At 45.3% G+C, this 10,242-nt stretch overlaps 2 protein-coding genes across 5 annotated transcripts in view; one reads left to right on the forward strand and one right to left on the reverse strand.

Annotated features, from left to right (window-relative positions):
- Positions 1–7,428, reverse strand: part of PLCB2 (phospholipase C beta 2) — a 64,240-nt gene extending 56,812 nt beyond the window's left edge. For all 4 annotated transcript variants that reach the window (XM_040558591.1, XM_040558593.1, XM_040558590.1 and 1 more), the window contains exon 1: positions 7,347–7,428. The gene's annotated coding sequence lies outside the window, so the exon portion shown is untranslated. The remainder of the gene's footprint in view (positions 1–7,346) is intronic.
- Positions 7,429–8,552: 1,124 nt separating this feature from the next.
- On the forward strand, positions 8,553–9,622 carry INAFM2 (InaF motif containing 2). The gene has a single exon (XM_040558297.1). The coding sequence runs from the start codon at positions 8,758–8,760 to the stop codon at positions 9,568–9,570; it is 813 nt and encodes a 270-aa protein (XP_040414231.1). The 5' UTR covers positions 8,553–8,757; the 3' UTR covers positions 9,571–9,622.
- The last annotated feature ends 620 nt before the right edge of the window (positions 9,623–10,242 follow it).

Raw genomic sequence — 10,242 nt, forward strand, 5'->3', positions numbered from 1 at the left:
CTTTTCTAGTCCTGACAAGTGCAATCAGCACTACATTTTAAATTACCTCCTTTCTCTCTAGAGGTTAAAATATAACTTTTTTTTTTTTTTTTTTTATTTCATCACATTTATCTGACAGAGAACAAGCAACATGCAAATACAAAATGACTACAGACTCTTGGAAGAGAGCTCTCTAGGAAACTTTTAACATCAGCTCTGACCCAGGCCACCTGTTAGCACTCAGCATGTACACCATTGGGTTAGATGTCAGGGTTGATTTCATCCTGCAGTCCACAATTTGTGGTCTTTAAGGTCTGGGTAAATGAGCCACAGTTGGTCCCCAGGATTACATGACCTCTGTAGTATTTTCCAGCTGATAATGATGCATAGTGGTCTGTAGGAAATTGTGTAATAACACTGTACCATAACCAAAATGACTTGGACACCTCTGTTGGCAGCATACACATCCAGATGAGTGGATACTGTCAAACTATTGGATCTGGAATAAATATTTTCCTGAGCAGAATAGCCAGTGGTTTGTAATACAAGGTTTATCTGAAGAAAACAGCAGTAATACAGAACCCAGCTTAGGCTCATTACCAACAAGTCTTCCCCTTTTTCACAGGTGTACAACACAGGAGGACAGAGACTTCTGATGCTGTTTTTTTGTGCTTTCTGCCCCTGGAAGCATCAGAACAGTCACTCTCCTAAGACTTTACAGCTCCATTTCCAGTCACAGCCTGAACCAGGATGACACAAGCGTGAAATCAGTAAGATGTAATGAACAAGAGTGCAGCTCCAGAAAAAGTTGCTATTTTAATTCACTCAGTGTATTCTTCTCCCTTGCACAGGGTTATCAATAGAAGTCCAGCACATTTTCCTTATTCAGCTGCTGGAGCCCAGCACACAGAAATGAAGGAAGTCAAAAAGCTAACGGCTGCTTCTGAATGTTTCCACAAGCAAATGCTCCCTGATCTCACAGTAGTTTTATCACATTCAAAGCTACATTATTTTAAGTAGGGTGAAAATCCATGCTAACCCCATATATGAAAGCATTTATGTGGATCTTTAAAACAGTTAAAACTTCACATTGCCTTAGTGTAACTCAGCAAGGACCCAAACTTAAGCTAAGGCAAACTGACTTTGAAGAATGCACAAGCTGTTTGGTCTAACCAAGAGCTTGGCTGCATTAAGTGCTGGCCCTAAAGAGGGACAGACATAGCCCTGGAGCAATCACGCACTAATGAACTAGTGAAAAAGCACCCTTCTCTATTCTGGGAAAACATCTATACTGGATTGAAGCAGCTGTAACCCATGCTAAGCCAGCATCACTTTAGATTCATGTCCGCAACATCAGATTACAGATATGGATTTCCTAGAAAATCCTGTTCCTGTGCTTGTAGGGGCAATCAAAAGTCAGTGCAACTCCGAATAAAGTATTGTCATTCTGCAAACGTTATAGGCTGCATTTTCAGAGAAGCTCTGCCAGGGGTCTGCCACACATACATGTGTGCAAATAATATAAACATATTTGTATGTCTGCGTGTATCAGGGAGAAAAAACATACATACTTATTCTCCACACAAAGGTGGAGAAGTTCAGCTTCTTCAGACAAACCATGAAAATCAGAGGAAAAGATCCAGAGTCAGGTTACATGGCCGTTAATCACTTTCCTACTGCTTGAAAAATGGTGATTATTTTTGAAATGCAGCCCGAAGAACTGCATTCGGATGCTAAGTCTGTGTGGGTGTATGCACACATACACATTTCCTCCTGGCAAAAAGCAGCACTGATTTGTGACTCTAGATTCCTGCAGAGATTGTGTTTATAGTCACAACCTATACAGACAGCACAAGTTCACACCCAGAGAGAAAAGAGAAAAGAAAAGAGAAAAGAAAAGAGAAAAGAAAAGAGAAAAGAAAAGAGAAAAGAAAAGAGAAAAGAAAAGAGAAAAGAAAAGAGAAAAGAAAAGAGAAAAGAAAAGAGAAAAGAAAAGAGAAAAGAAAAGAGAAAAGAAAAGAGAAAAGAAAAGAGAAAAGAAAAGAGAAAAGAAAAGAGAAAAGAAAAGAGAAAAGAAAAGAGAAAAGAAAAGAGAAAAGAAAAGAGAAAAGAAAAGAGAAAAGAAAAGAGAAAAGAAAAGAGAAAAGAAAAGAGAAAAGAAAAGAGAAAAGAAAAGAGAAAAGAAAAGAGAAAAGAAAAGAGAAAAGAAAAGAGAAAAGAAAAGAGAAAAGAAAAGAGAAAAGAAAAGAGAAAAGAAAAGAGAAAAGAAAAGAGAAAAGAAAAGAGAAAAGAAAAGAGAAAAGAAAAGAGAAAAGAAAAGAGAAAAGAAAAGAGAAAAGAAAAGAGAAAAGAAAAGAGAAAAGAAAAGAGAAAAGAAAAGAGAAAAGAAAGAGAAAAGAAAAGAGAAAAGAAAAGAGAAAAAGAAAAGAGAAAAGAAAAGAGAAAAGAAAAGAGAAAAGAAAAGAGAAAAGAAAAGAGAAAAGAAAAGAGAAAAGAAAAGAGAAAAGAAAAGAGAAAAGAAAAGAGAAAAGAAAAGAAGAAAAGAAAGAGAAAAGAAAAGAGAAAAGAAAAGAGAAAAGAAAAGAGAAAAGAAAAGAGAAAAGAAAAGAGAAAAGAAAAGAGAAAAGAAAATAGAAAAGAAAAGAGAAAAGAAAAGAGAAAAGAAAAGAGAAAAGAAAAGAGAAAAGAAAAGAGAAAAGAAAAGAGAAAAGAAAAGAGAAAAAGAAAAGAGAAAAGAAAAGAGAGAAAGAAAGAGAAAAGAAAAAGAGAAAAGAAAAAAGAAAAGAAAAGAGAAAAGGAAAAGAGAAAAGAAAAGAGGAAAGAAAAGAAAAAGAAAAAGAGAAAAGAAAAGGGAAAAGAAAAGGGAAAAGGAAAAAGAGAAAGAAAAGGAAGAAAGAGAAAAAGAAAGAAAGAAAAGAAAAGAGAAAAGAAAAGAGAAAAAGAGAGAAAAAGAGAAGAGAAAAGAAAAAAGAAAAGAAAAGAGAAAAGAAAAAGAAAGAGAAAAGAAAAGAGAAAAGAAAAGAGAAAAGAAAATAGAAAAGAAAAGAGAAAAGAAAAGAGAAGAAAAGAAAAGAGAAAAGAAAAGAGAAAAGAAATTCCCTCTCTTAGTGCCCCCATACTTGGTGAAGTGAGGGCAACTTTTCCCTCCACAACTCCATGTGTGAAACCTACAGCTCAGAGTACTGTGAACCCCTGGGACTAGAGCTTAACATTCAAGCAAATGGTGGAGTTTCTTATTCTGGTGAATGCCCAGGGCACTGTCAAGCCACCCTTGTCAGCCTTTTTTTCAGTTTCAGAAATGTGTCATGAAAACAACAAGCCAAAGAGAATTCACGTTATCTTGGAGAACTCCCATGCTGTCAGAAAGCTCTCTGAGTTCTGTATCCACTTGACAGTAAATTAAACAAAAGCAGAGCTTCTGCAATTTTTTGAGCACCTGTTATAAAGCTAGCCAAGCAGCTCTCCCCATGCCAGAGCCTGAACCATTATCTACTTACAGGAGTTTCTAAGCATTAAAAACAAAACAACGAATCCTTTTCAGACATACTTTTTCCCATAAATCTAGAGTGTTTTCCCACAGCATGTTCACTGTTCAAAGCTCTCCTACAAGTAGGACACCGTCTTTATGGTACATAGATGACAGAATAAGACAGCTCACCAGATTGATGACACGAGGTTGAACTGTTGGTGCATCACTGCCCTGAGCTACCAGGAGCTTTTTGCCCAGGGCCCCTACCCTGAGCAAAACCAGATCTCGCTGTTATATCTTAAATCCAGCATCACTTTTACTATCTTTCCCACCCATCTCATAACCTCTGCAGATTGCTTTTCAAGTCAGTGCAAGACAGTGGGTTGTGCAAGCTTACTACAGCTAAATCAGAAGGTGAAGGAATTAAAAGAACATCCCCAGCCTCCCCCCAGTCTGTTACCGGATTAACAAGAGAGAGAAGTAGCACCTTCCTACATAAGACAGAAGATTTTGAAGTGTGGTAGGAAAAATGCCAGAGAGGAACAGAATCAGTTTCCCTGCAGGCTTCCAATGAGATGGGAACAACAGTGTAAAATCAGGCTTACTTCCTTTAGAAGAGTGGACAGCTGGGTTCGAACGACTGCCCCCTAACAAGGGCAGAGACGTTCAGCATGACAGAAGGCTCAAGCCTAGCAAAGTATTTGCTCAAGAACTTCAGCCAAGAAAGAGGTGGATTTAAACATATCTATTCTGTCCTTTAAACAGTCGCAGGCTTCATCTGTCTCTCCCCTTCTCAACTCACAAGTGTGACCAAGAACACTGTATAACAACACTACGTCCTTACAACCAATAAAAGGTCTGTAATCTACCTGCAGAAGTCACGCTGCTAGCGGCAGGCACCAAGAACAAAAACCAGGGCTAGAGTTCAGAAGAAGGATTGGACAGTGTCATGGTACTGAATTATGATTTTTTCGAGTCACGCAAGCTAGCATAAGTGCAGTGACCAAGACGCACACCTCCCAGAGCAAGCTGATCGTTTGCAGGGTGTCACATCCAACTGCCTCCTAAGGACTGAGCACAGGAAGGGAAGGCAGAACAGCTTCTTCATTAAACCAAAAGCACAGGGACAATGGGACCGTAGGAAGCCCTGCAGCCCATCCCTTGTCCCAAGGCAGGATCAGCTGTGGCTTATCAGCACTGACAGACATTAACTCAGAGAGCTTCAGGAGGCCTCCATTAACAGCAGAGGCTCAATAACCTCCCAGGCAATCCACTCCAGCGCTCCACCGCTCTCAGAAACAAGGTCTGTACAGAGGTAATTTCTTAGGCCAATGATCTTCCCATAATTAAGTCTTCTCTGTCCTGAAGCACTAGATGCTATCCACTGACTCTGAGCGTTGAAAATCAATAATAGAAGTTTATTTAGCTACATCCTTCCAGGGCCCTTGTAGAGCAAACACGCATCCCACTGCAACAGGCAGCTGCAGAACTCAAGCACTGCTGTTCAGTCGGGTGGGTGGAGCACCTAATCTTCAATAATAGGTTTTGACACTGGGATTTTCAACTAAACACAGGCATAGGCCAGTGAGTAGCAGACTCATAAGAAGATGAGTCTCCCAGAGGACCCTCAGACATGTGAAGTAAAAAATTAGAGGAACTTTTACACAATCAGACCCTGAAGGGTACAGCGTCTGAACCTGCTTGGGACAAAGGCTGGATGTCCAAGGGCTACACAGCTCTCCTCTGCTGGCAGGTCCAGTTGCAGGGTGCACCACATGCCCTTCATTCCTCTCAGGCAAGTGATCCCTCGTGTTCTCAAGGCAAAATCTCAGAGAGGACTAATTTGCAAGTTTCATCTAGTCTGGATGCATTCATTGACTTCACAAGACCTCTCTGTGCTCTGCCCCCAGAGCTCTATTTCTGCACCACAGGAGGCTGTTTGATGCACAGTTTGGCATTTTTGCTGAAACCCAGAGGACAAAGAAAATATCTTTATTGCAGCCCTGGCTTCCTGGCTCTCATTTGCCTTTAAAGCAGTTGTTAGCAAGGAGCTAAGTTTAGGAACAGAAGGCACATGCCTTCTGGCAGCTGCCTGTACTTGAACAAAAGGACCTGGAGGGAAACTCACACACATTTCTTCACAGCAAAAAGAAAGGCTCGCCCCCTGATTACAGCAAAAGCCAACAAGAATTAGTACTTTACCAACACACCTCTTGTCTTATTGAGAGCAGAGGCAGCAGAGGGCTTGGCAGAGAGGAGAGTGCCTTAAGAACACTGATTTTCTTTGATACTGTGGTGAAATTATGAAGGCTAAGTCTTCACTGCAACCCAAAGGCACATCATGCCCTAAATAAGCAACGAATAAATGCAGCAGGGAGATGAAGACACCAGGTTCAAGGTATGATCTCAAGAGCAACACAGTTCAGTTTTAAAACTGCATATCTGTAGTCCTGAAGAGTGAAGGAAGAGGAGCAAAAGAGGTGAGAAGGCAGGAAAGAATAACATGCTAAGCTGTCTATTGCCCCAGCTTCTAGCTGAAGCAGCTTCAGTTGCTCCTAGAATCTACATTCAAGAGGTACATGGTGTAGCTGGATCCCAATCACACTACACAGCACCTTTGCTGGGACTGCTTCTACAACTCCACAGCACATCCTTAGCAAATCTATTCTGCCAAGATCTCCATTGATGGAAAAGGAGCACTATTAACTGTTAGATTCAAAAACTGACTTTCAATGAGAAGAGGAGGAAAAAAAAAAAAACCACCAGTGAAAAAGCCACAAATATTTGCACAGATTAAAAATTTGTTTCCTTCCCAGGAGAGGGGAATCTGATTGTGGGGATATAAGACTAAAGCATGCAGCTGTAACCACTCATTAGTACATCGGCCCCTACCAGCTCGTTGTTACATTCAGTCCCTTTGTTTCTTGTATCAACCTGCTGACTCGTTTAAACATCTTTTTTTTCTTAAAAGAAAAAAAAACACAAACAAACAACAAAGTCAACATGCTATACATTTGAATAACTAGCAACACCAACTCTGAATCTTGTCTGCCAACTTCTAGACATTACAACAGGTTTAAAGTTAAATAATAAGGAATGATATAAGATCTTCAAGGACAGATTTAAAATGCAAGATAACAACATAGACTAGACAAGCAGCATGCAAAAACTGTCAGGGTCTCCAAAAGCAGCTGGCAGCATCATGCCCTTTAGCCCTTCCCTCCACACAGGAGCAGGGTGTGTATACAGAACATCCTATGACTGCATAGCAGCTCTCCCTCCCCAAAAGCAGATCAGCTCAAGGAGATAAAAACATATACTGCAGCCAGGCGGCTGCACTGTTACCAAAATCAGCACACCTTGATGGACTGTTTAGAGCCCCAGATTCCTTCAGCCTCCTAAGAATGATCAGCCAGAGCCATCCAGTGCCCTTATCGAGGTGTTTCATAGCCCCTTTCAGAAGGCTCCCCTTGCTGCTGGACACTGCCATGCCCACCTTATGGTTACGAGAAACCATAACCAGATTAATGAGGAAAGCGCTGGGAGTCAGCAGGTACAGATTGTCACTACAATGCCACCCTTACGCATGCATGCAATAGCCCTAGAGCTTTTAGTTAACGCAATCCACATTTTGCCAAGAACTGTAATTGCTTTGAAATTACTCCATCTTAATCCTTATCCCCAATAGTCTTCCTCAGAGCTGCAAGTTCCTTGCTTCTTTCCTGCAAAAAGCTAGAGGTTTTCCCCTTCTCTCCCAGCCCTCCAGCTTTTATCCTGTTATTAAAGGTTTTATTATTATTTATTTTTATTTATGTTATTATTTATTTATTATTTATTATTATTCTTATTTATTATTATTTATTATATTATTAAATGCTATGGTAAACTCAAAACTCACTCATTCCCTTCCTCTGAGGTCTTTCTGGGTGATGGTCTTCTCTTCAGCTGCCATAGGCCTCTTTACAACTGCAACTCCTTGTAGACAAAAGGATTTCAGGTGCATCACACCTGGCTGCCCCAAGATTGATGGGAGGGAAGAAAGACAATGATTATAAAAAGCACAATGCAACCCTTCGAGAAGTAAACATCTCGCACCATAAAGGGAAAAAGAAGAAGAAGAAGAAGAAGAAGAAGAAGAAGAAGAAGAAGAAGAAGAAGAAAAAGCTAATCCATACCTGGAACAGCATTTCAGCTGCCTTCAGAATAAGCTGATAAAATGTTTTTGTGGGGGAATAACACACAGAGAGTAAGGTCAACCCAAATCTCACCAGCTGTAACTCCACTTTGGATTATTTCAGCAAGTTTGGTGTCAGCCCCAACCAGAATGGCACTAAAACAGCCTCTCCAAAATCTGCTGACTTGTATCAGGAATAACACAGCCAGCAGGGCCAGGGATGTGATCGTCCCCCTGTACTCGGCTCTGGCGAGGCCGCACCTTGAGTGCTGTGTTCAGTTTTGGGCCCCTCAGCACAAGAAGGACATCGAGGCCCTGGAGCGTGTCCAGAGAAGGGCTATGAGGCTGGTGAAGGAGCACAAGTCCTGCGAGGAGCGGCTGAGAGAACTGGGGGTGTTTAGTCTGGAGAAGAAGAGGCTCAGGGGAAGACCTTATTGCTCTCTACAGTGACCTGAAAGGAAGGTGTGGGGAGCTGGGGGTCGGCCTCTTCTCACAGGTAACTAGTGATAGGACTGGAGGGAATGGCCTCAAGTTGAGCCAGGGGAAGTTCAGGTTGGAAATTAGGAGACATTTCTTCTCAGAAAGAGCAGTCAGGCATCGGGATGGGTTGCCCACAGAGGTGGTGCAGTCACTGTCCCTGAGGATGCTTAAGGACATGGGTTAGTGGGGAAATTGGTGGTAGGGGTGTGGTTGGACCGTATGATCTTGGAGGGCTTTTCCAGCTTTAATGACTCTACAATTAACAGCATCACAGCATTGCCTGGGGGGGGCAACACCCACCCCAACAGCCACCCCATAGCGCTGTTTCCCCAAAACACCCCCACACTCCCCCAACACCAAAGCCCCCGTAAGTGGGGGGTCAGCAGGCACGGAGGAGGTAGCCATCAGCCCTTTAAGCTCAGCTCCCCCAAACCCCCGCTCCCTCCTCCCCTTCCTGCGGGCGGTGCCGCCGCTTTTAGGGCCGCCCCGCGGCGGCTGCCGGAGCCGGCGGAGCAGCGCGGGCACGGGGCGGCGGCAGCGCCATGTCCTGAGGGGAGGAAGAAGAAGAGGAGGAGGCGGCGGCGGCGGCGGTCGGCGGCTTGGAGCCCCCACCACGGAGGGGTCGGTGGAGCAGCGGGCCAAGGGCCGAGCCCCCATGAAGGAGAAGGAGGCCGGGGCGGAGCGGGGCAAACCCGCCACCTACACCGGGGACAAGAAGGCGCGCATGGCGGCCAAAACCAACAAGAAGTGGGTGCGCCTGGCCACCGTGCTGGCCTACGTGCTGTCCGTCTCGCTGGCCGCCATCGTCCTCGCCGTCTACTACAGCCTCATCTGGCAGCCGGTGCGCGGCGGCGCCGGCCCCGCCGCCAACTCCTCCTCGCAGCCCCACGCTTCCCCGTCGCCCGGCTCCAGCCCCGGCTCCGCCGCCCCGCGGCCTCCCGCGACCACGCAGGAGGCAGCGGCGCGGAGCGGCCTCCTCCAGGCGGGGGGAGGCCCGGAGAAGCATCCGCCACCTCCACCGCCACCCCCGGCCGATGCTGCTGCTTCTGCCGCCCCCCCCGTCGCCTCCTGCCGGCCCTGCCAAGGACCCCGCGTTGCCGCCGGGGTCGCACGGAGGCGGCGCCCCCCCCTGAGGAGCCCCCGCCGAGGCTGCCCGGGGTGGGGGCGCTGGAGGCTGACCGCTGGAGGACGGTGGCTGCGGGACATCCTTCTCTCCCCCCTCCCCGAAATTTGTCCTCCGAAGGGGGGGGGGGGGGGGTTCGTGGCTTCGTTCTGGGCTAGCTTCTCCTTCCGAACCCGCGTTGGACTCGTGCGCTGCTGGCGCCCGGCTGTTACCGTGAGAGGATATCAGTGGTGCCCGAAATCTGTTGCTGTTGGCAGGACCAGCCGGGAACAAAATGGATTTAGAGGCTGTAACCCGTTGTTTAAGTACCAAGTTTGTTTAGTCAATGAGCATAAACTTATTTAAAAGATGTGAAGAGGTAAATTGACTTGTTTACTATATTAAAATATTTTCCCAATATGAAAGTCTCTGTAACACAGCATATTCTCTTTGGCAATGGGCTGGGGGGGAGGATGGGGATGAATGGAAGGACTCTGGGTAGCAAAAACGACTTGCCCGCTGCGACGGGCAGCTCTGACATACCGTGTTGTTGCTTTTATTTGTCGTTGGTCTCCTTAGGAGAAACCTCTGCGTGTGCCCAGCTCCCACCAGTCGCAGCATTGGTGATGAGAGAAGGTCTGAGCTTTCCCAATGGGAGCAGGTGGGTGCTGGTGGTGTGAGGTGCCCGGTGCCCTGCGTGGGCTGGCTGGGCTTGCAGGCTGGGCACGGCACCTTGCTGGCACCCCAGGGCCAACAGGAGGTAGGTCTGTGCTAGCCTGGCATGCACTGAGCAGGCTTTACTCAGAACATGATGCTTGCCTGCTGTGTAGCTTTCAAGGGTGATCTGCCTGGCTCAGTTCATTGATGATGGGTGCCAAAGAGTGATGTTTAATGGCTGTAGGATGTGGGCTCTCAGCTAGGAAGCTGCCAGACCTGTGTCCTGCCAAGCAGCTGCTCTTCAGATTGATGGTTTTGGTTGAATGAGTTAACTGTTAGACTGCCAAGCTATTCAGCGTCCCTGTGAAATGATCCTTGGAG

This window comes from Cygnus olor, chromosome 5, assembly GCF_009769625.2.
Source record: "Cygnus olor isolate bCygOlo1 chromosome 5, bCygOlo1.pri.v2, whole genome shotgun sequence".
Classification (NCBI taxonomy): domain Eukaryota; kingdom Metazoa; phylum Chordata; class Aves; order Anseriformes; family Anatidae; genus Cygnus; species Cygnus olor.

Coding starts and splice junctions, on each gene's coding strand:
- INAFM2 (XM_040558297.1), top strand. CDS start 8,758: ATGAAGGAGAAGGAGGCCGGGGCGGAGCGGGGCAAACCCGCCACCTAC.